At 35.6% G+C, this 26,163-nt stretch overlaps 4 protein-coding genes and 1 non-coding gene across 5 annotated transcripts; 3 read left to right on the top strand and 2 right to left on the bottom strand.

Annotated features, from left to right (window-relative positions):
- Positions 1-161: 161 nt before the first annotated feature.
- Positions 162-5,427, bottom strand: LOC105331115 (pyrroline-5-carboxylate reductase 3). The gene is made up of 6 exons (XM_011433170.4): positions 5,232-5,427; positions 3,356-3,420; positions 2,214-2,393; positions 1,799-2,011; positions 1,592-1,684; positions 162-1,441 (listed from the first exon to the last, which is right to left on the bottom strand). The coding sequence occupies exons 1-6, from the start codon at positions 5,296-5,298 to the stop codon at positions 1,139-1,141; spliced, it is 921 nt and encodes a 306-aa protein (XP_011431472.3). The 5' UTR covers positions 5,299-5,427; the 3' UTR covers positions 162-1,138.
- Positions 5,428-9,156: 3,729 nt separating this feature from the next.
- Positions 9,157-11,246, bottom strand: LOC105331114 (serine protease inhibitor Cvsi-2). Its single transcript, XM_011433169.4, has 3 exons — positions 11,085-11,246; positions 9,878-9,991; positions 9,157-9,319 (listed from the first exon to the last, which is right to left on the bottom strand). The coding sequence occupies exons 1-3, from the start codon at positions 11,125-11,127 to the stop codon at positions 9,222-9,224; spliced, it is 255 nt and encodes an 84-aa protein (XP_011431471.1). The 5' UTR covers positions 11,128-11,246; the 3' UTR covers positions 9,157-9,221.
- Positions 11,247-11,594: 348 nt separating this feature from the next.
- Positions 11,595-14,076, top strand: LOC105331113 (uncharacterized). Its single transcript, XR_010713809.1, has 3 exons — positions 11,595-11,754; positions 13,544-13,654; positions 13,905-14,076. It is a non-coding gene; the product is annotated as an uncharacterized protein (transcript).
- An 852-nt stretch (positions 14,077-14,928) lies between these two features.
- LOC105331111 (uncharacterized) lies at positions 14,929-17,626 on the top strand. The gene is made up of 4 exons (XM_034461817.2): positions 14,929-15,145; positions 16,098-16,224; positions 16,532-16,684; positions 16,854-17,626. The coding sequence occupies exons 1-4, from the start codon at positions 15,008-15,010 to the stop codon at positions 17,108-17,110; spliced, it is 675 nt and encodes a 224-aa protein (XP_034317708.2). The 5' UTR covers positions 14,929-15,007; the 3' UTR covers positions 17,111-17,626.
- Positions 17,627-18,709: 1,083 nt separating this feature from the next.
- LOC105342143 (uncharacterized) lies at positions 18,710-21,431 on the top strand. The gene is made up of 3 exons (XM_011449002.4): positions 18,710-19,060; positions 20,070-20,222; positions 20,897-21,431. The coding sequence occupies exons 1-3, from the start codon at positions 18,799-18,801 to the stop codon at positions 21,115-21,117; spliced, it is 636 nt and encodes a 211-aa protein (XP_011447304.3). The 5' UTR covers positions 18,710-18,798; the 3' UTR covers positions 21,118-21,431.
- The last annotated feature ends 4,732 nt before the right edge of the window (positions 21,432-26,163 follow it).

Raw genomic sequence — 26,163 nt, 5'->3', positions numbered from 1 at the left:
ATACAACATGATGTGTTTATTTTCTTCGTGTGGAGTTTTTTTTTCACTAGAATTTTCATTTTTGAAAACCCCCAACTTCCGACGGAACCAGACGGCGGGTGCCGGATGAGATCATTATGCGGGGGGTTCCCGAATGTTAGCATTAAATTCAAAACAAAACCTTTCATAGCTTGAACACTTCAACAGTAGAACATTTAATATAATTATAATAATTCAAAACACAGAATAAACAAGGCATTTACAAAATAAACTCTAAACTAAGACAAGTGTCTTTAAATCAAAATTGTAAAAAAAAAAATAATAATAATATAGATGGTTACCTACAGTAACCAAAAATGTCGAATTGCTGTAGATATGATTATCACATTTTGAAACTTCGAAACACACTCGTCAAAGGACACATCGACAGATATTGACTAGCAAGATCTCGGCAGTTCCTTCACTCGGTTAAAAAAAATCAGATCGGTTCATTTCATGAGCATTTGATTGATGCACATGGTACTTAAAGTCTGGCACAAATGTAGAATAAGGAACGGTTACTCCGCTTCTCTTTGGATAAAAAGTAATAATTGCTGTTTTAATATGGCAGTCCTAATTCAAGACTATTACACAACTCGTAGCTCCCAGCATTCCTGGAAACAGATGATTCGGATTCATTCCGAGAAATGGTTGCGTTGTACGTGTAGACCGTGTGTAGACATTGGCAGTATTGTATTGCACTCGGGATATTCCTCAACACTGTCAGACAGTGTCGCATCACAAACCGGAAGTATTGATTTAATCCAGAAAAAATGTTTTGATTTTTCATATAACTTAAATTCGATCTTTAAAAAATGTGCTTACAACAATGTCTTAATATGTTCAATATGACACGGTAGATAGGCTTCTTCCAACGTTCCGCAGCTTCGACTGTCTCTCATCATACAACAATTATGATTATAAATATTTAATTTTAAAAAATTGCAACTATGCCAATGTCATCAATGATAAATTATGTAAAGTGAGATGAAACAAGATTGGCTTGGTCTTCTGATACAACATTTAAGTGGTCACATATATCACACACCTGGGTGACACAGTCCCCGCATCAGTAAAAATCCAACCGATAACGGAACCCGGAACCTACCCATCAGAAGCTTCACTGCGGCGAAGACATCTTGACCTTCTTCTCCACCTTCTCCATCTTCTCCTCACTCTTCTGCTCCTCATTAGCTTGTTCGTTCTCCATCTCCTGAGTTCTCTCCTCTTGTTTCTGTACTTCCAACTCCCCCATCTCCTTGGCCTTGAGGGCTGAGGCTTCCACGGCGTCCATGATGGTCCCTCGGAACCCCCCGCGCTCCAGCTCGTGCATGGCCGTGATGGTGGTGCCCCCGGGGGAGCACACCTCGTCCTTCAGCTGTCCCGGATGTTTGCCGGACTCCAACACCATCTTTGCTGCTCCCTGCAAACATAGGAAACATAAGTCGATTACTAGTATTAAATCTTTTACTTTGTAGTAGAACAACTGCAAGATTTCAACAACAAGAAGGGGTCATTTTCTATTTAAAAGCACGACGGAATAATATAAAGCACCCTTGGTGAGGCAACTTACGAAGAGTGTCTGGGCGGCTAATTTTGTGGCCATGTCCCTAGGAAGGCCCATTTTGACTCCACCGTCAGCCAGAGATTCAATTGTTGCAAACGCCTAAAAAATAAAGAAGAAATCTCCTCAATGACTACTATCGGTTTCTTACAGTCACGGATACAAGAGAAGCCATTATTTGTTCTTTGACCAGAATACGGTAGAACTAGGTCATACATAAGCGGGGCCGCTGCCGCTGAGTCCCGTCACAGCGTCCAGCTGATCCTCCGTCCCCACGTAACACAGACCCACCGTCTGGAACAATTTCTGGACTAGGGAGGCGTCTCCGTTCCGGACGAACTTTCCAGGGGCGATAACTGTGGCCCCCGCGTGAACTAGGCACGCGGTGTTGGGCATGGCCCTCAGCACGCGTGTCTCCTCGGGTAAATTCTAAAATGTCAAACACATACTTAAAATTCAAATAGGAGTTCGAACTTACCAAATTATAACTTTTTGCTTTGCACGTATCAACGTATGAAATGGATTGTTTTTCAGGTTTTTACCAATGGGTACGCTAAGCCATAAAAATATTTTGTCAAATACATGGCCATTTTATTTTCACAATCTTAATATTTTCAGATTGGTCCCTCACCGTTTCCAGGACCTCCAGAGGGACTCCGGCTGCTATGGAGACAAACATTTTGTCGGTGGTGAAGAAGTCGGAGATTTCTTGGAGGACGTCGGCCACAAGGTGGGGCTTGACGGCCATCACCACCAGATCGCATCGCTCCACCAGCTCAATGTTACAGTTGGTGGTGGAGACCCCCTGCTTCTGTTGACGATAAAAACCACATCCAAATTATTCTTCTGTTTAGATATGTATTGGAGTATACCTATGTATAACTAGATGTTAGTGATGGCCGCCTCTGTAGGTGACCAAAAAAAACCCACTTTATATCAATCATCTGTTTATATATACATCTATGTTTGATGATAATTTAAAAAATCGAAGTATTTCTTTTGAACACTATTAAATGCCCCGCGTAAAGTGATCTGATGCAGCAGTTTCGGTTTATGTTAAAATGGCAATTCTCGATCGACACACGAATCCGTAAAATGCAACTGTCTAACAACACATACAGAACTGTAGCTCTCTGGTCGTCCACCCGAATTTTCTAAACCTTTAGCTACATTGAGTAGTAATAAAACATTTTAACAACACTTGTTAGCAAATTATAAAAAAGAAAATGCGTGAATGTGCGCCAACGAATCTCTGTAACTATCTTATATCACCTTTGAACCACCTGTAGAGAACATATCTTGTTGAATATCAAGAGATCAATTGCCTACATCACCACTAGCGCGCGTTATTCAATTTGTATGCACACATCGTGGCAGTCTTTCAAAAAACAAGGATTCAATGCGTAAATATTTGACAACTTGTTGTTCAGACGGAAACAATGTAAGTTTAATGCATAATTTGCCTGTGATATTATAATGTTTAATGTTAAATATTTGTTTACTGTTGTATATTACATTTTCTAGTGTGTTTGTCTATGATAACACTGCGAATGGATTTTATATAGTCCAATACATTTCACCAATGAATATTTTAATCATTCTTTGAATATTATGATCAAATACAATCGAGAGTGATCAAATTTATTACAAAGCTCTTGCTGAATATTGACAAGAAATCAGTTAAAACAAAAATGTCTCCATCTTTAAATTTGGAATTTTATGGGGAAAAACACAACGTGGCACCATTACGCGACCGTAATATTACGGGTATACCTTCATAAAGTCCAGTATGGATTCTGATTGGTCACTTGCCATCATCTTCTGGGGCTTTACAATACCTACAACACAAAGCGTGAGAAAAATATATTGAGATAACGGTATAATATACATGTAGGGTATACTGACCTACCGGCGGGTATAAAGTGAGATACATATATTTGTATATCATGTATAATAGAAATTATATATAGGGTCGTCGAAATTATAGTAAAAAAATTGATGCGAACTTTGAAGAGAATATTACAAACCCCTGTATTCAACTATTTAAAGCATTCACGACACCCCTCTCCCAGTATTTAAACTGACGACACCCGTGCAAGAACTAGCCATAACCAGAACCCTTTTTTCTGGCTCGTCAGTTTTTGATAAGTCTAACCCCCCCCCCCCACTTTCAGTTTGCTTCAGACGCCACTGTCTAGCATGGTCTAGTAATGTCTTGTATTGTGTGGCGTCCTTAAAAGTACAAAGGGAGATATTCTTCGACTGTCTAAAAGAAATCTCGGTTATAGACAACATAGTAACGCTGACATACTATCAGTGGCAGTGACCTACAATGTACAAGTCGGCCCGCACTGACCCAGTATTGCACGTGACGCCTGGCGGGACAGTCTGTCCTCATTCCACAGACGTCATTGACCTCTAACACTTCCATACAGGTGCGTGTATCTCCAAATGGAATCGTCCGTCTTGGTAGTGGAACACCCCCCCCCCCTCCCCTCCGCGGATACAATTTCCAAGACTCAAGGTCAGTACATGTATATTACAGTTAACTCTGTAATACAAAATTTAACATACGTTTAGACGGCCTTTAAAATCATTTTTTTTTAATTCAATATGAGTTTGAAATTGTTACATGACAGTGGAAAACAAGGGTTCGATTGTTCGATGACACCAGTGCATGAGCCGTAAAATTATTTCAATCGCAATTTAACACCTGACTATTGTTGATCTCGATATTTTACAGAAGTTTTAATCGCAAGGTTCTCAGTCTGTCTTAGAACTGTGAAACGACCCTGTTATAATATTAAATCTCCAGGTAATTATTCGCCTCTTTCCATCCACATTCGCCTCTTTCCATCCACAACTGGGTTTTTTTTTCATGAAAACCCACACAATACTGCGAAGCACAAGCTATATAAAACGAACAACGGAAACTTTTTTCCGTCGAAATAATCGACCCTGAATTGGTAACTAATGCAATATAATTTAACATTATGGTACTTTCTAAGGGTGGGAAGTATACATGACATCAGGCGGGCTTCTCCTATTGAGAATCAAAAACCCCGGATCCAGTTTGGGAAAAATGACCACGTACCCCACACCCACCCCTTTCGGGGACCACCGACAACTGGTTAGCAGCTGGTCAGATAATATCCGCAGTGGACAGTAAAGTGTGTGGGGGGGGGGGGGCAATTTTTCTCCGTCCGCGTCACTGGTTATTTTTTTTAATTTTAATCCGAGACCCAAAAGAAAAAATAAAGTTAAAGACAGTTCTTTAATTTACACTTTGACAATCTTAATTAATCTAATTAAAATTCATTTCAGACAGTAAGTAAAATTCAATATTGAGGAAATCCCACTTATATATTTCATGTTCATTTAAGAAGAAGTAATTTATTATAGTGTATAACATGCATAATTAACAATTAAAACATTAAATTAAACATTAATTCAACACAATTAAGATAGGTTTTAGTTTTTCTTCTCTATTTCTATTTCATCAAAAAAGTGTTTAAAAGGTTTGAGCTCCAGACCAAACCAGTGAGGTCGAGACGTCTGCTGTCGCTCGATCAGCTGATCCTAATAATGAATGAAACCGGCGAATAACGGAATACATGCGTACTAGTTCACAGAAAATAAATTTACTTACCTTTAGAAATAAAACCTCGGCTCAAAGCCTGGGCCATTCGCCCTGCCCCGATAAATCCAACTGACATTTTTCAAAAATTTAATTTTTCTCCTGCTTCTTACATTGGAAGTTAAAGTTTCTGTGAGCTTTGTTTACATCTGGTTTGGGGGAAGTCACGTGGTCGAAGGATGGATCGAGCCTGCTAAAGCCGGTGTTTTTAAATATCGATGAAGGATATCACGCGGCACGTGAATGTGCGGCGTTCTTTACTATAGAAACGAAACGATCGGGGAAACTTCCCAGCAGTGCGCGCGCAGAGCGGCATAATTTATTTTGTCGGGGAAAAGTTATATTACGTTTTAGACAAAATTTTTGTGCAGTTTTCCCTGCGTAATAATTTCCTGTAAGAGAACAAAGTTCAGTTCAACTGATCTTTATTGGAAAAATTCGTCACTGTTAGGAAACGACGTAATACATGTACATGTAAAAGTAAAACACTTTATCTTGCCCTACCGTCAATTAATTAACATTTTACTGTTATCAACGTTAAATACATTTGTAAGTTGTATAGAATTAACAAATCTTAACTATCACTATTTTAGGATTGATAGAAATAATGCTATTGGATATATGTCGGATATACATTTAAGTGATTCTCCTACCAATATACTGAGTAAGATGCTCTTAATTCTAAAAAAAAATTATTTGATTTAATTATTCATTCCGATTTTGGCACAAATTATTTTTTTAAATATTTATTGAAAATTATTTGTTTATTTAATTTTCTATCATTCAGTGATCAGAGCTCTGAGCATTCGATTACCCATGTTTGGTTCACCCCGGATTTGACCAGAAAAAGCTGGTATAAACTTCACTCATTAGTGAATGGGTTAAACAAAACAAAGGAAGTGCAAATAAGTACATTTGTACTTTAAGGGTGCAGTTTTCAACTGTACAATATACACGAATTAGAGACGCGGTACAAATGTATTCTTTGTTTTGTTTTCCACTTTTTAAAAAAAAAATTTAAGGGGGGGGGGGGTGCCAATGGAATTATGTTGTTGGTGGTGGAATATTTTAACTGTATATTCATATATTTTTCGATATGATAAAATAATGTACAAACTGAAACAAAAGCGCATGTAAATCGGATATAGATTGGCCATGGTTTGCGATGAAGGCTCTTCAAATCACAGGGGCTCGGTTGTCAGACACTGAAATTTATAACAATTATTCCCGAATAATTTAATTCTGGTTGTAACGCGTTTTCTGATTGGCTAGAAAATTATTTTATATCGTTTAAAGAATGTTGCCTACGTCTTAGAAAGACTAACGTCAAAAACGTATCAATACGCATGACGTTACATTTGAATTTTGTACAATTTTACGTCATTTTAAAGGTCAAATGACCGTTTTTATCTACAATGAAGAGTAAAAAAAAATAAATTATAAGCAATGAATTCAATATTTATTAGTTTTATACTATATAAAATGGTTTGGGGCAGTTTACGCTTTATAAACCGCGAATTCATTCCTTAAATTAAAAAAAGATATACATAAATAGTCATTCAATATATGTTCTATGGTATCGAAATAAAATCGCCCTTTATCGACGTTTTAATAAATGTGTATCCTATGTACAGTGCATTTAAAAATAAGTAATGGGACGACACTCGCCATCTTGGATTTTTTTAAATGTACACGTGATACACATTTTTTAAAACGACGATAAATGGCGATTTTAACGGTGGATTTTATTTCGATACCATAGAACATACATTGAATGACCATTTATGTATATTTTTTTATTCGGGAATAAATTGTTATAAATTTCAGTGTCTGACAACCGAGCCCCTGTGGGTGTGGCAGTCAAGGCCGTAACTAGACCTATATTTTTAGTGAGGCGAGGGGTCTGGGGACCGCCTAGGTCCGGACCCCAGCGGGTCCAGGGCAGCGCCCTGGTTGGGGGACCAAGATGGCGAAGCCCCCCGGAAGCTCCTGGGTTTTCGCAAAAATAAAGATTATACTTTAATGTTTTTCTGTGTTTATTTTTCAGATTGTATGGTGTTTTATGTGATGTTCGATAACCAGTTATAAAAAATTTGTATAATTTTTATTACTGGTTATCGAACTGCAGCTGACCAATTTTTCTATGTCCAGTTTCACCAAACCTCTTGAGAATATAAAAAATACGATCAGTATTTTACACCTGGAGAAAACTAAACCCCTATGCTAAAGGCCAAGTTTAATTACGCAATATGTTAGACCTAATGGACACAATGACATACAATGTATGTATTAAGTATGACATGTTGATCTATCTAGGTTTCCGATGACTCATTGGTATCATAAATATCAACACCAACCTTTTTCTGGAACAGAATCACTTGACTTTCTACAAGATCCTGTTTTCAACCACAGATCCATATTTTCATTACGTCATTGTACACTATGCATAAATGACGAAATGATCAAACACACCTACAGTGGAGTGTTCGATTTCCGGAAATGGGAACTAATGCTTGAAATAATTCATTAATTAACAGTACAAATTTAAAAAAAAAGATGAAACTTCAAAGGCCTTTTAACATAATAAAAAGAAATAAATCTCAAAATTTTCAGTGAGGCATTTGCCTCACTTGCCTCAATGGTAGTTAAGGCCTTGGCAGTGATCGGAGTGGGAGTTAGAATGTGGGCTAACGAAATATATATTTATAATAGATTAATCTTAGAAAGTGTTACGTCATCGCATTCTTAAAAGAGACGCAAAAAGATACAAAAGTTGCAAGGGGAAAATAGTACATTACATAACGCGTATGCAACAATAACACAAAATGCATTTAAATAATAGTATATCAAATATAACAATATATTTACATCTACCAAGTGTTATTCCCTCTATTTCTTACGGAAACTGTATAAGTCAAATCAAAGCTCCACAGAAATATGCACGCCCTGTTTATCGATTGGTCGAAACCTACAGCGACCTAAGAAAAATCACGGACTGCACGAAATATTCTTGATGATGTCAGACTCAAAGTCTGACGTCATCAAGTTATGTACTTATGTTTAACAATAATTTGGTGAATTTTACTTACATTTCATAATCAATTTATTAATTAGTTAAAAGATAGATGTTAAAATAAAATGCTTTCTTTGGTGATTAATGCGGGTTATGAAGGTAGCGATCATTGCAGAAAAAATGTACATGTCGCTACCTTCATATCCCGAATGAATCACCGAAGAAAGCATCTTATTGTTTAAATACCTTAAATAATAGTGCATTACATATATCTACATTTAAATGATAGTACATTATAAATAACAATTTACATTTATCATAGTAAAGAAGCAGAGTGGATCGTACGTAAACCCTTGGCTTGCAAAGATGCCAAATAGTTTTTTCTTCACTGTGTGAAATTGAAAATTATTGAAAGCAGCACAAATAAGATAAACATTCAATTTAGAAAATTCTTAAAAACCAATAGTTACCACTATTTTGAACTGCATATGTCTTGAATTTAATATTTGCTGATGATCATTGGGACATGAATTTTTTCTTTTGATAACCACATTCTTTCATCATGAAAATAGAATTCCCATAGAATCCGGGAATAGGACAACTTGATACTTGTTCAGCATAAAACACCCATGCAAGTAAGGAAGACGCTTCATTTCGCATTTTCTAAGAATACACCCACATAATTTTAAACTCGGAACTACTCGGATGTCTCGCGCACTCGACAATTTGTATGGAGCGTAGCGGAATCAGCCGAGGATTGCCGATTGCATAATTTTATGCATCAAAGTTTTAATTCAATCGCAACTTCTCGGGCCTTTCCGGCAGGCTCGGAAAACAGATGAAAGGCCCGAGAAGTTCCGATTGAGTTTCATTTATAAAACAACAAAAAAACAACAAAAAACTAAGGACAGCAGAAAATGGAAGGAGAGTTCAAATTTTATTAACTTGTTCAATGGTTTACAATGATTTGATTTGTGAATGATGTGGCCTCAGATGTCGATACATTTACAGACGTTGTCGAAGCAGTGCCACGAGGCGTCGCCCTGACAGGCGGGAAGTCCGTAACAGTCCCGAAGTCCCCGGCAACCTGTACAGGAACCCGAAAATAACGAATCAGACACACAGACAGACATACAGAGTGAGAGAAACCATAGACGACTGACCTTATCTACATGTAGTTATGAAAAAAAACAACTAATCGCCTACTTAACGATACTATTATACATGTAGGTAAACGATTAATTAACTTGGAAGGGGGATAGATAATGTCAGGACAGAGATCATAACACAGTGTAGAAAACCCAATCTATAAAATTAAATATAGTTCATTCAGTCAAATATGTTTGGGTAATATTCATGCATATATTTAAACATATTATGGAATTTTGCAATTGTTTGCTTTTGAAATATTTAATAATCGAATTCAATCGGGGTATGAATTAAACGTAAACAAAGGGAGATGAAACAAGTTGTAAGGTAAATTCAATGAATTTGGAAATGGTTGGTGTCGTCCGAATAGATACATGTTAGTTGAAGACTTTTATGCACTAAATGATACTTTGGACTTTGCCCCTTTTTATGTTTTATACACCGTGTACTTTGGACTTCGACTATTATATGTCAGTGACGGCTGGGGTATACTTACGTCTCTCCCTCACGCACGTGCACAGTCCCTGAACACAGGCAATGTAGGAGCCGTCTGCGCAATTCTCCAGGGCGCAGTCACCACTTCCGGTACATTTCTCACCAGCAACAAAGGCTGATAAGAAACGGATAATTATTTTTTAGGCAGGCAAATTGTTTAGATTGGGTGTTAAAAAATACATATTAAAATGATAGGGATCGTTGTGAAAATGCCAGACTAAAATCCGGAATAATTATACATGAATGTGTATGCATTGCTCTCATTCACTTTTTGTTGAAAATTTTAAGATCATTGCGTATTTTGATATGACCTTTTGAAGGTGGATAGCTATTTGATGGGTTGGAATGATCTTTTAAATATACTACACGTTACATTCTTTTAAAAAATTAAAACATCTTCCTGCCCATTTTTGACCTGCTTTATAAGGTACTGAGTATAAGATGATTCATGCATTTATATTTTGGTTTTAAATTAGCATTTCGATTTTAAGTGTATCTAATGATTTATTGTCATAATTAAGAAGATGCTGAAATAATTTTCATACGTGTATTTTCAAGGATGTTAAATGCTACGCTTTTCATTCATATGTATGGAAGCGTATAAATTAATGCCACGTTGTAATTTTTTTTTTGCCAACTTTAATCATAGAAATTTCAATTTTAATTTTCTTTTAATATGTACGATATGTTTTTCAATTTCAGACGAATGTCTTTTAATTTGTTATCTTTATCAAAGTTTAAGATGTAGATAAAGGGACAATTAATAATATACAAATTGCAAGTCCTTGATTTCATTCGTGTGCTCATACTTACACTTACATTTCATTAACAACTCAGTCATATTTTACATATATTACTCTGAAAACATTGATTTGATTAGATACATGACACTGTATATAATACATGTACATGTTTTAATCTTCATAAAATGAAAACTGATGAAACTGTAAGTTAAATATAATTTTAAAGTTGGATTTTAAAGAATCACACCGTGGCACTAAAACGCTTCCATACTACTTACATATAGAATATTGACTTTAAAAAAATATTAATAATTGCATTCTGTTTGCGACAAAAGACCGTCAGAATTGCATAAAACTCTGCAGATCTGCAGCTCTCTGGTTTGTCTATCCGAATTTTTTCAACTAGAGAGCTACAGTGGCCCACGTAACTGACATATATACGGTATATAATGCTGAATGGTGTACCTGCAATAACACAACACACAGCGATCAGTAGGGCAGTCCTCATTCTCTTTGTCCGGAGTCTACAGGAATGAGACCTGTCCGGTGGTCAGCCACTACTTATAGGGATTAGCGGGGCAGGGTGTGAGGGGAGAGCGCGGCAGGGGATAATCGTGTCCAGGGCGGCGTGTAGTGGCTCAGGACCGAGGGCTGACGTAATAAGGGATTAGGCCTAGACAAGGGGAGAGAACTGTGGTCGTGATGTATTAGTTAGATAGGAATATAAGAAAACTGTCATGTCGAAACATTTTCATTGTTAAGTGTAGTAATCAAAAATTAGCAAATCTTGACAGTACAAACTAAGAAATATTACAACATCAAGGCAACTATTCAGAATTACATTTAGCTCTTTTCTTCTATTTTAAATAATGACATGGAAAATAACCCACTTAGTTGTCATCAGCTTACGTTTAATTTCTGATGATGATGGTCTCGGTGCTCTCTTCTAAGATCTATTTATAGATACGTGACCTTGCCACATGACCTGCTGATTAGGAAACATCGTGACCATTAAAATTACAGTCTCGTTTTGGGGATATATAATGAGCTTAATTTCATTCATCGACTCGCTGACCATCGTTCAACAGTGATATGAAGTTTCTTTTGTCTTTGTTAGTGGCCGCATTCGCAGTCAGTAAGTTTTTAGATTAATTTTACACTACTTTGGACGGCCTGGTAGTATATCAAGGGGTGTTTCCCAACATTTCAGGCGCAGACTTTTTATAAATACAAGTATATAAGATTTTTTTTCTTTTTTTCTTTTCCAAGATCTTCTATAATGTCATCATTTAGGATTTTATTCATTTATATGTGGTGTACATTTATTAATTGCACTGAGCAAGAATGTATTTGATGTGTCCTTTAGCACTGCGACTCGTGTTGCTCTTTGCTGTTGGCCCATGCACATGTATCTATACATAAAGTCTTTAAAAAAAAAAATTGATATATTTTATATCTCTACCAGTGTGTGATTTTCATTGTTCTATTATTGAATATCAACCTGTATATCATATGTAACATTGAAATATTCCTTTAGGTAAAAGTGGACCAATCGATGTCTTTTAGCATCAGCTCTTCTTACTTCTAGCTATTTTTTCCTTTGTAAATGTATGCATAGGCATATACCTGCTGATTCTTGAATCTATTTTTAAAATAAAATTATACCATTGCCTAATGTTGCTACCCAAACTGTCCTACAGTATTTGTACTGTATTGTCAGTAAATGTAATCATAATTGTTATATGTCATGCCCCATGAGGCCCTAATTCGGAAAAATAAATTCTTTTCTATTCTATTCTATATTCATGAAAGATAATCTCCTCAGTCGATGACTGTCACTATATCACTTCATGTTTCATTTCTTTTAAGAGGGCTGGGTAGACAATAAATAATTTATAAGGCATTTGGTCTAAGGCCTAAAAACTATATATTTCTTTGATCGTGAACTATCATGTAGTATGAGGAAAATAACGATATACTTTTGGTATTCTGACCGCCATCCCAGAGCTGATCTGTCAGTGAGGGTTAAATACCATCCTATTGACCGTCTTTAAGAACGGGGATGGGGACTGGGGTGGGGTGGGGGTAACCAAAGATACAGGTCAATTACCAGTTCATGATTTAACTGATTACAGGAAGAAGGTCTACTTCCCCTAATTTTTCCCTCCATAACATGTTATTCAGCAACTTGGAGTAAACGTTTAACACTGGAAAAAGAAATATGCAATGTTGCAAATTAAGTACAGTGATAATGAAAAAAAAACCGAACTGGTCAAACAGGACCTTCTCCAATGGTATTGTCTAAAGTAGTCATGGTGTATATCTTATTTGATAAATTGAAATACATCGGGAAGGACAGTATGCTAAAGAATTTGTAAGAGTTTCAACAAAAACCCTCTTTTCAAATTATGATCACTTAAATAAATCACTTCATTATAAAAAAAAAAAAAAATACATTGACACACATTGAATTATTATAAATTTTAAAAAAGGGATTAGGATGTGGGGTTTTTTCTCGAACTGATCTTCTAAAAGTACATATTGTTTTTGATAAACATAACTAAAGTATCCCTATTTCACATTATGTTTTTTTATGACATGGGCGTACAAAGTGCGATAACTCGTATCTATTAGAATTTATAAGCATTTCTTATAATTAGTCGGGAGATTTTTCTTTCTTTGGAGGGGGTTGATTTAAAAAAAAAAGAATTAATCAATTAAAATTCATAATCTTTATGGACTTAACGTTTATGAAGGTATTGTCACCGCTTTAATTCTACATCCGAGCTGTGGCTTGGTACTCCAAACTTAATTAGATTTTTATTAGTTTTAACGCAACTGACTTCTAGTTAGATTTTGTTTGGCTTTTAATTTATGTGTAATCCATCATAATTTGATTAATTAATAGTGATTTTTCCCGACAGTCCTGGTCTGCTCTGAGCGATGCTTTAACTCAGGAGACTGCGCTCTAGAAACATGCGCCAACTCCACCCTCACGTGCGTCCACGGAATCTGCACGTGTGTCGCATCACAAAGTAAGTACTACTATTTTGGAATTTAAAAAATAAGCTTCATCAATATCTCCTACAGTTTATTTGAACTAACTAGTAAAAGTTAAGATATTCCGATAAATATAATCTGTATTTACATCTATTCACCCCCTCCCCCTTTCTCTCTCTCTCTCTCTCTGTCTCTCTTTGTCTCTGTCTCTCTCTCTCTGTCTCTCTCTGTCTCTCTCTCTCTCTCTCTCTCTGACTGACCGTTTGACCTATTTTTATTCTACAGAGTGTTCAATGATGAGTGACTGTACCGGTCTCCCACCCTGTGAGAAGCATGGCGAGACTTGGCATTGCTATGACAACATGTGCAAATGTATCAGATTTCATTGACTGATCTAATACTTATTAATCATTTATTTGTTTTGTACTTACGTGGAATAAATACTCACAATTTTCAACTTGAAGCTTTTATCTTATTATCTCCGAAATGAAGACTTATTTTTCAGCAGGTTTTGAAAATCTAATAATTTTCTAATAGTTGATTAGGTGAAACTAAAACTTTAATACTTGAAGTCTTCATCCGATGACTTCCACCAATACAATAAAAAAAATGGACGTAGCTCCATCTTAAAAAGATGACAACTTATTTTATTTTCAAAAATAAAGTACACTGTAGCTATCACATCTAATATTTACATTTTCGAGGGTCTTGTCTGTTGGGTATTAGAAATCGATTTTATTTATTTATTATTCTATAAATATAGGTAATAAGAATTAGTTCTTGAATAAGGTGGTCACAAACGGTCGCGCATGATCAAATCTAACATAAATTAAAAATAAAAATGAAATGTTTTATATTTGATCACCTCGAAAGTCTTTGATCACATTGTGATACTAAAAGAACGATTCTTTAATTATGCCTTAAATTCAAGGAATTAAGTTATCATTAATAGCAAGCATCCCTTAATTCAGTTTAACTTAATTATAATTTAAACAACGAAAAAGAATTCATGTCAGATTTTGTGTTGGGATAAACGTCTTGAAGATTGTTATAATAAAAGCATTTAGACGAGTATATTATTTCTTGTACATTTTGTATATAAATATAAAATTAATTTCATGAGCAATGTGAAGATTTATTTAATGAAGGTTAGTGTAACAATTTATTCGTGAAAATTTTATCGCAAGTTCAACCAAGACAGAGACGATAACAAAAATTTTTATAGAAGGCTAATTTTTTCATTTCCGTGGTGACGTTTATGTCGAATAAATTTACGAACGGTTTCCTTTCATCATGAACCTGATCACCCCTGTCTCACCTGAATAAATGGAATGTCCCACTAACAATGTGTCGTAAATAGTATACATATTTTTAACTTGACTGTAAACATGAAGCGAGTGAAATGGCTACTCTTGTTTTCTCTTATCTTAAATGTGATCGGACTAGTGTTCTTCGTTATCGGATTTTCCACACACTTTTGGTTGGAATCGGATAAAAATTACCGGACATCGTCGGGATTTGAAAGCGTAAGTACCAGGGTACCTGTAAAACTGTGTCACAATGTCGGCCCCAGGTGTTTTATAGACAAGTTTAGATTAAGGATAACAGCGATCCCTATTAAATGTAGTATTGGACGACTTATTGTTAATCAGTACTGTATAAAGTTCAAGTTTTCTTCTCAATTCGGGAAATAATTTTTATCAGAATCCTAGGATTGAAATGATGAGTAATTCGTTTACCTGTGAATAGGGAGTTGTCATTATGTTGGAATGTATAGTTGTACTTTCACTTTACCCCGAAATGCAAAAGCATTTAATCATAAAAATCGGGTTTTGTTTTGGAAATTTTAATGAGCTAAATCAGAAAACCCCGACATTTTTGTATTGTTTCTTTAAGTTAAAGTGGTTATTTTACGTCCTCTCAATAATATCTAACTTAATTAAGTATTCAATTTTCCACTTAATAAGACGAGCATCATTGGAGCATGCAATTTTTGCAAAATTAAAAATGTCTATTTTTTTGTAGTTCGAGTGTATATCCCATTTAGGATATTAAATCCCAAACGGGCTATTGATAATTATATCCCATTTAGGCGATTAATCCCAACCTGTTCAAAATAATATCATCAACCCTCTTAAGTGTTATAGTGGATCGTTAGATAGAATGCGAAAAAGGACAACCCTTTTTAACATAACTCTGTTTTGTTTATTGATTTAAAACCTGCAGCCCTCCACCATACTCTGTTAATTAAGCAGGAATAATTAAGTTGAATATTCTTGAGAGGATGTGAAACAACTCTTACATGTAGTTATTCAATTAGACAGACGCTCTATAATCTTGAAAAGTTCTTGCATTTTTGCATTTAAATGTGTATGTAGATTACTAGTACTATTCGAGGGATGGGGTGAACTTCTTCAACATTGAAGCCTTATTGTGCTTTTATAAATTTACTGTATGTATTTGTTTTGTACGTTTCAGCTCGGTCTTTGGGAGGCCTGTTTCAAAGACTTCTCCCACAAGACAAGTTACAACGGAAAACAGTACAATGGCTGCTGGTGGATGTTCTCATACGAGTATGAACCCATCAGAGAATGGCTCAATCCACGTAAGTTATTACACGAATTCTCAATACTATATCATTATGTTTGCAAATTCAGCTGATGACCTCTTGTATTTATTGAAATTTCATGGCCAAAGCCTGTTTAAATAGGAGTAAAACTTCATAGAAATAATTGGAAGATATGCACACATATTCACCTGAATCAAAGTCTTGAGATACTTCATCAGTTAATAGTTTCCATCCCTGCCTCACTGTACGACTCTCACGTTACCACTAGATTGTTACTTTTGTGATACATCAGCCATTGTTTCTATCCCTGTATCATTCACTCTCTGACTCTCTGTGGTTACAGCGTGGCTGGTGGCCATCCAGGTGATGATGACCGTCTCTCTGCTGCTACAGCTGGTGGGGTCAATCATCGGGGTGCTGGTGTTCCTAGGGGTGTGTCCGGGGGTGGCAAACTTCCTGGCGCTCCTCTCCATCTCTATTATGATCCTCGTGGGAGGTAAGGATTAATTCAATATGAAATATTATTTTTTAAATTGTAAATATTCAATACCTAACTTTGTATATTTTCATTAAAATATCATGTGTATAGAAAAAATAATATAGGTTTGTAAACACATTTCATTTAAGTACTTTTGATAATCCTGCAAATAAACGATCTTTTTCAGGTATTATTTCGGCAGTTTGTTTGATTTTGTTTGGTGTCAAATCTGATCAACCGGAAGTGGAAGCTAAGTGGATCTACTTTCCTGACAAAAACTTTTTATCCTGGTCCTACGCCTTGGTGGCGGTTTCCGGATTTCTGTCCCTGTTTGGTTCTATGTGTGGTTTTGTGGCGGCCATGACGGCACGCCTCGAAGACAAGTATGGGGAGCGTCCGAATTATGACGGGCACATGCTCCGGTCTCAACCCACAGTCTACTAAAACTACACAATCGAACGCACCCCGTTACCGGTCGAAAAGGGACACTTATCAAACTCCATTTTAGCTCTCCAAATGCGCTAAATATTTTTATGTCAAATTGCAAATGATAGATTTTATATTGTCCCATGTCATTTTAATATTTGAAATATAACGAAAAATGGTCATTTTTATATACTGTCAATTATTTTTGCTTTTTTGGAAGAATTACAATGTACATGTTTACAGGTCAAAGTCTGGAAATATAATTCTACCATCTAGTGTTTCAGCATCCGTATCTAGATGTTTAATACATGCTGGGCATGTATTAACGAGACCGTTCTGCTACAAAATATTTTACATCTACATAATTATCAATTTCCCATTAAACTTTGTTACAATATGTATAGACGCATAATTATCACCTCAACGTTGCCATTTACATCCCATTGTAATTATTTCAGATGAACTTTTAAATATTTTGTTTTTTTTGTACTGGTGTACCTTGTTTTATTTCTATATAAAGATTTTAAAACAGCCGCATTGTTCTTTGTTGATTGAGTACAAGACACAGAAACTTGTCAGGGGGTTACGTACCCAAGGAGACAGGCATCTGCGCATGCTCTGTTGAGTTTATGTCCAACAAGTGGATGGGAAACAGATAGATGCATGGTTGACTACCTGTTCTCTTCGGACACCACGCGCATCATTGCGCAACGTTAAGGAAAGCAACAACAACAAAAAAATTAATGTAAGGTAATTTCTGATGTAATATAAGGTACTAATAGCACTTGTAATCAATTTTAAACGAAAATTTGCAACAATTTTATGGTTCAAATTTGAATGATTGAAATTTAGCAGTATGATTGTCATGACCCCCTAATTAAAATAAATCAAAATATTGATTGAGGTTACAGTATATTTGACGGAGGTGAACATTGATAAAAATCCTAAACGACATAATATTTGACCTTTAAATTAATATGACCTTGAAATTTACACCAGTGATGGTTGTGTCCAAACTTCAGGTCTCTTACATGGTAGGAACACAAGTTACCCATTTTGATATGATAGAAGGCAAATTGCATATGAAGATATGATGAACACCTTTCAAATGCAGGTTTTAAAATTATCAAAAAACGTTCATGTACCTCACTTTTTTCTGCCTTGAGTAATTTATGGGAACGGTTTATAGTATTTTTTTAGATAATCGATTAAAATTATAACTCTTACATAATATCAAGCCATTTCTTTTGCGTATTTGAAAAATATTTCAAATGATTATTTTCACCGGTGTTTCGGACTACCTTAATAAAGATATATTTAGAGAGTTAAGTTATGCAAATGTTAATCTCGCTCTCGCGAATGTTACCTGTAGATAGACTTCATCATGATGTAAGCCTATATAAATGAAAACAGCTTGGTGACAGTACACTGAATGTTGTTTTTGATGCGCTAACTGTTTGGCTAACCACCCCCCCCCCCCCCCGGTTCCGACATCTATGCCAAAAATCAAAAAGGGCATGCATTCAATGTCATTTAATTTCTGATTGAAAAGGTCTTACTCTTATAAGTTTATGCATATACTAATCCAACGTACGACTGTCCATTAACAACATTCCTTCATAAAAGTCAGACACCCCTCGCTCAGGTAAGCTTGGACTCGCCCTTCCTGTATTTACCTTCCGTCTCACCTGTCTAATTATAGCGTCATGGCACAGAAGGCCAGCAAGATCGTTATTCTCTCTCTGATCATCTGCTCCGTCGGCTTCATTTTCTTCCTGCTGAGTTTTGGGACCGGAAATTGGTTGGAACCCAATGCGAACGACAACCAGGGATTCCTGAGTCTGGGGCTGTGGGAGGCCTGCTTCAGGAACTGGCGCTATTACAAGGACCCCACACAGAACATCTATGACGGATGTCGCTGGATGCTGTCCGCGGATTTTGACGCCATCCGGGAATGGATCTGGCCGTGTAAGTATCCGGGGACCGCAGTCAAATGTGATCAGCTGTTTGTGGTGGGGAGTTGTGATTAATTAGGGACAAGCTCTTATCTCGCCCGGGGATACAACTAAACAGAAACCTGGGGAGAAGTTATTGTAGCACATTTTTATGACGATTTTAATTAATAGAAGTACATTGTCCTTTCTCACAATTTGATTGGTCTTCGATCTTTACATGACAAAAAACTCCTATTTTTATACCCTAAATGTTTTGTACATTTATAACACCAATATTATACAATGAGTTAGTATTTAACAAGGAATGTTCTAGATGATAAATCTTCAAACTATATGTGATATAAATAAGCTTTGATAGCATTTACAAGTTTGAGAAGGTCTTCTTTCCAGAATCAAATACCATACAAAAGGTCCGTTTGTCAGACAGAGTCACAGCTAGGCACCCGACGTTATTATATCTTTCTCATTATAATATAAGAATATATACCCTTTACCTATAAATAATACACAAGTTACCAATCGCCGCCATTTTGGATTTATTTAAAATTGTCACATTAGTTCGAGCAAAAACTTCAGTTGTTGGTTGTAGATAAATCCAAGATGATGGCGATGTGTAATTTGTGTATTATAATATGTATAGGGTATATATTTTTATCCCGGAAAAAATATACATATATGTATAACGTCAGGTGCCTCTTGACAGAGTTTATAGTTCTGTGTAGTTTGTTATCAAAGCCAAGATAAAATCATAATTGAGCATGTGTATGTTTCAAAACAACCATTTTTGACAGTGTAGAAATCTAGGTGACTTCAAAAAAATGATTTAGAATGACAGGAAGAGTAACGGAGGCGAGGTTCCAATTACTTACAAAGAATGGCCAGTAAAGGGTTAATTATACAAAAAATACAAAGTGTCTATACAGAAGTGTGAGTCCATCTAACACAGCGGTTATCCTCCTTCATGTACACGTAGACTTAGGAGCCCAGCATCCGGGTGTTGACGAGCTTGTTTCTATTTTTAGCCTGGATGCAGGGTGTGCAGGGAATCATGTGCGTGTCCCTGGTGCTCGAGATCTCTGTCGTCATCGTGTACGTCATCGTCATGTTCCACATGTTACGTCAGAAGTACGTGTACATAACGCTACTGGTCACGGCAGGAGCAAACTTCATCTCAGGTAGGTTCAAGCCAAAGGGCGGAAATGCATCCTTTTTAACTACAGAAAATTTATAATGCAGCCTAAATTTACCAAAGCAAGATGAGTGTTTACGTGTTTTGATCATAGATATGATCATATGTATACATGTCATGTAAGTTTGTCTTAGTTGAAATTCAAACTTCCGCTTGAGTATGTCAGTTGAACATGTATTAAAGGTTACTCATCTTTTCTACAACAAAATAAAAGCTGAATAGTCCTATCCACACTTTGCAAAAGTTGTTCCCCTTTGCTGGGTCAACCCAAAGGTCAAAAGGGAAAAAACTACTTTTCCTTTCTTTATGCAACCAGCTATTGTTCTATGTCCTGTGAAGAAATCTCTTAGAATTTAATTTATTCCTTTGATGTGTGGGTTGCCCCAAATGGGGCAATAAAAATTCACAGCGGAAACAGATTTCTAATATCAAATGGCGAAGTTACAACCCTCTAAACTACAAAGGCTACTGTGAGAAATATATGGGGTTTTCCCCAAAGATGGCGGCCAAGGGACATAACTTTTGTAAAGTGTGGATTGGTCTATGGTTGTATTCGAGTGTGTGTTCTGACTAATACTTATACTAGTAGCCGCAAATGTTGTTCAAAGTGCAGTTCTGCTTCAATTTGCACTGAATAAAACGATCTCCTTTTATTTTCAGCGTTTTTCTGTGCAGTGAGTTTGATTGTTTTTCACACAAAAGCTCTGAACGACCTCCGATGGATTGAAAACAACGAGAAACAAAACCAGGGCTGGTCCTTCTTCATCCTGATTCCCGCCATCTTGTGTTTCATCATTTCCGGTGTGACAACTGTCATGGCCGCCAGGAGGTTCCGGAGAGACGACAGTGACGGACCAGTGGCGATCCCCTACCGTTCGTGAGCAGACGGACAATATGGTGCTGTGTCATTTCACTGTCACAGATTGGTGGGATCACATGATATTCACGGTACAACTGCGCCCCCTACCGCGCGGAGCATGCAGCAGAGCAGTGGTGATAAGCTATAGCTGTAGCATACCGGTGTTTATATTCGCTTGTTGATCAGAATCTCCAGGCTATGTTTGTGTCTTTAAAGGTTCAGCAAATACAAACTAGTATGTTGTACATGTAAATATGTTTTTCATCTTCCTACTCGTGCATGACATTTGTTAGTATGTGCTAAATTACAAATACATTTATACATGTATATTGGCTATTGATTTGAACATATTTTATTGTGTAAGTAACACAAAAGGATCGGAAACAAGTTCTTACAACTTACAAGTTCCTCTCCTAATGATAATACATACAATATATACAATTGTCATAGTACATGTAATATTACATGTTACTTATAGTTATTGACTTTATAATAATTAAATTCATGGACATACATTTACAAAGTAATTGCAAATATATAGTAGATAACGTTAATGTACAGTATAGAAAGCAAAAGCAAAAAGGAATTTAATTATTAAATCTTCCAGACTCATTAATGAACTTTTGAACTGCTGAAAAAATAAAGCAGTTTGTATTGTAAGACAAATTGTCACTACCCCAAAGAAGCAAATGTGAGTTAATTAAAATTGTTTCATCAAGCCTATTAAAAAGTAATTCAAAAAGATTGTTTCTTGCATTTACATAATTCTTGCATACAAAGAAAAAGTGATAAATATCCTCCTTTTGACCACAAATACAATTGGGTGATTCAATAATGTTTCTTCTATACAGATCATAATTCAAAATACAGTTGTGTCTCAACTTGGTATGTAAAATATTAATAGTGCGTTTACCAAATGAAAAATATTTTGGAGGTTGAGGAATACTTTCAGTAATGTTTTTCTTGAATATGTTGAGAGACGTTGCTTCCCTAACTTCTAATTTGAGAGAATTCCATTTCCGAATGGTGTCAGGTACAAAAGATTTTTTGTAAAGTTCTAATCTGCTGATTGGAACACTATAATTTTCGCTATTTCTTGTGTGATATTTTGAGACATTTTTTGTTACGGGAGGAATAATATTGCTCAAGTACTCAGGTACTTGATTTGTATGAATTTTAAACATGGTTATTAATTTAGCCTTATTTCGTCGACTGACCAGAGATTCCCAGCCAGTTTCTGTGTAGAGAGAATCTGTAGATGCTAAAATGGGTAAACCAGTAACAATCCTTGCAGCACTTAATTGAACTTTTTCTAATCTCTCCATGTCAAACATATTGCAACCGTCCCATACTACAGGCGCATATTCAAGAACTGGTCTAATAAACGTGATATACATTTTTGATAAATTAGTTCTACCTAGAGTAAACTTAAGTTTTTTCAAAAGTCCTAACTTTTTGTATGCACTGTTTACTATATTATTAATATATTGAGACCAACTTAAATCATTAGAAAAAAGTAAACCAAGATGTCTGTGGGTTGAAACATAGTCCAGTTGACACCCTTGAAAAAATAACTTAGGAAATTCTTCTACATGTTTCTTAGTGAAAAAAACAGCTTTTGTTTTAGACGGATTAAATTTCAATAACCACTTGTCAGACCAATCGCTGAGAATTTTCAGATCATGGTTCAATACAATTTCAATGTTTTTAGTATATAAATCACAATGCTGTAATGAATTATCATCAGCATAAAGTCTACAAAATGATAACATATTCGTTGCTACATCATTAATGTAAATAAGAAATAAAAGTGGTCCTAATACTGACCCTTGTGGAACACCAGCATTGATACATAACGTTGATGATAACTTGTTTTTGTACATTACCCTTTGTGTTCTATCACTTAAGTAACTTTTAAACCATTGTAAAAGATGCCCACTTATACCATAAGTTTGAAGTTTAAAAATTAGGGCTTCGTGCCACACCCTGTCAAAAGCTTTAGACAAATCACAAAAAATCATACAACACATTTTCCCATCTTCTATACTTTTGACAATGCTATGATATGTTTCTAATAGTTGGAATACCGTGGAATGGCCAGGCAAAAAACCTGCCTGGTATTTATAGAATAAATTATTTTCGTGAAAGAAATTATAAACGTGCTTAAAAATTATCCTTTCCATAATTTTGCTGACACAGCTTAGCAGGGATACCGGTCTGTAGTTACTTGCAACAGATGGATCATCTTTCTTAAAGAGCGGTAGAACATGAGCTATTTTCCAATAATTTGGAAATGAATTTTCAACAAGTGATTTGTTAAAAAGCATACATAAAGGTTTTGAAATGGAAAATTTTGTATATTTCAACATTCTATGACTAATATTATCAGGGCCAATAGCCTTATTAACGGGCAAGATTGATATAATGTCAAAAACTTCTTGAACCTCTATGTAAATATCTGAAAAAAAATTATTACACATATAGTATAAATTTGGTAATGAACGATTCGCAGATTCAATATTTGAAATTGATGAAAAATATTTGTTCAAAGTTTCTGTTTTTTCAACATCTGAAAAGGCTAATGTAGGTTGTCCATTTTCAAAGAATTGCAATGGGGGTATTTCAGTTGTTGCTTTAACTTTGAATAAATCTTTCATCAACTTCCAATATATTTTACCATTCCTACTACTATCATGCAATGCAGATTCAATATTATCATAATAATTAGTTATAGCGTGTTTTTTCATATTATTTACTTTATTGCGAACGTGTCGGAATTTTGTCCAGTCGGCATCATTATTGGTTCTTAAAGCTTTGTTTCGTAAGCGGTCCCTAATTCTCATAGTTTTACGAAGCATCGAGTCGTACCACGGTTTATCGCGGGGGCGTATGGTTATAGTTTTTTCGGGTACACATTCACGAACATATGCCATAAATGTTGAAGTAAACTGTGCAACTGCCGCATCAATATTTGGAGCGCTGTTAATTGTAATATCCCAATCGCAGTTGGAAATTAGAGAGTTTAATTTTTCAAAATCTGCATCTTTATATACCCAAATATTACGCTCGTATGCACGATTCAGTTCAATGTCGATGGAGAAGGAAATATAAATGGCCTTGTGGTCTAACGGACGAGTCTATGTTAAGTACGCCGGACTCGTGTACCTTTACAGCCGGTGTTGACAAAACTAGGTCAATGAGTGTGCTCGAAGTGTTTGTGACACGAGTGGGTTCATTGATATTGTTAACAAAGTTTCCGTTGGACATAATATCGTGAATTACATGAGTTTGTGGAATACTTAACAAATCAACATTTAGATCGCCTATTATAATGATATTGTCTGTGATTTCCCCGACCTTTTCAATGCTCCAAGAAAGACTGGTCCAAAAATTTCCGTCGGAATTTGGGGGTCGATACACGCAACATAGAAAATAACTACAGGTATGGCTTTCAATTTCTATCCATATGCTTTCATTACATGTTGTTTCGAATTCAGGACGCCTTATTGCTCGTAATAAATCTGATAAATATATCATTATCCCTCCCCCAAAACAATTTCTGTCCTTGCGATAAATAGTGTTAAATCCATCTAACATTAAGCTTTCGTTAGTAACATTACGATCTAGATGTGTTTCGGTAAAACAAAGTATATCAAAATCATGCACTATAGTATTAACTAAGATTCGCGACTTTGTTTCTAATACTGCGAATGTTCAAATGTAAAATGTCAAGGACATTGGTCATAATAGGTCCCGGGTTGACTTCAATATCACCGCAGAGAAGTAAAAGAAACATGAAAAATTGTAGATAGAAATTATAAACGACAATGTGACGGCTTAAGTGTTTCATAGCTAATGCAAAAAGACCAATACTTCGAAACATAAAGATCTTAGAAAAAAATGAGAAACCAAAAAAATTGACCAGAACACTTCTGCATACACATCTGCATGAAAAATAGAAGTTACCGATTGCAGCACGGTATTGTTCTAATGAATTACCCATTGTCAATGATTAACTGTTTGATAACAATAGGGGGGAAATGATGGCTGCAATCTGTATAATGTGTCGTATATGGGTAATGAATAAGACCAAAAACCGGAAGATACACCACTAGTAGTAAACTTACAGCTGAATGAAGGTATTCAAATGAAAATGACGATACCTCAATATGACAATTGACAAAATATTGTTCAACAAAAGAGATAAACAAAACGTAGGGGTGAAAGTAATAGCATAAAAAATGTATGTGCACAATGACAAAACAAAAGGTAAATAACAATATACAAAGGTAGTTAAATAACGCATAAACGTATTGCGTTAGAATGTAGTAAATATGAAAGAAAATGAAAAAAATATGAGTTATATAAAACAGATGGTGTAATGAAAAATCAATAACACCGAAAATAAATGTACAAAAGACTGGATTGATTGATTGCTCCTCAGAAAGGAGAAAACAAAAAGTGTACTGGACGGTTCCTACTGACCAGTACAATGCTAAAAATATTGGCTATTGATCGAGATATTCGTAGAGGGATGTCATTAAAAAACGGCCGCGTTGTCGTTTTTTTCTGCAATAGAACCATTTTATTAAATTATCAATAGCTTTGACTTTCTATGGGATGTTACTATATGTACATTTACTATCATAGTGTGCACACCAAAAAACAAGCTGTCAAATAGCTTCGATCTTTCTTCTAATTCGCTAAGAGAAGCTTATTAATATTCATAGGCTGTCAAAATCGGAAAAGTGTTGCGCCAAGATTTGCTCTGTTGAGTTAAAATGACGCTGTTTCAATTAAATATGCATCTCTGGGTGAAGTCGGACGATTGCCATTGCGTTCAATGTATTCCTATCTATTAGCCATTGACTGGACAGCAGTAAACCCCGCCTTCATGAAATCGGAGTTTGTTACGTTAAATAACTGACCAAAGTCCACGTGTTTGTTCAAACGGCTCTATTAACATTTTCTATGATATTTTTTTGTGCTTTAAAATTGTTAAAGGGGCATGGTCACGATTTTGACCAAATTTTATTTTTCTGTTTTTATTATTTGCAATGCTTTAGGA

Source organism: Magallana gigas, chromosome 5 (genome assembly GCF_963853765.1).
Source record: "Magallana gigas chromosome 5, xbMagGiga1.1, whole genome shotgun sequence".
NCBI lineage: Eukaryota > Metazoa > Mollusca > Bivalvia > Ostreida > Ostreidae > Magallana > Magallana gigas.
The sequence above is the reverse complement of the archived record's forward strand: the minus strand, read 5'-3'. Positions and strand labels throughout refer to the sequence as shown.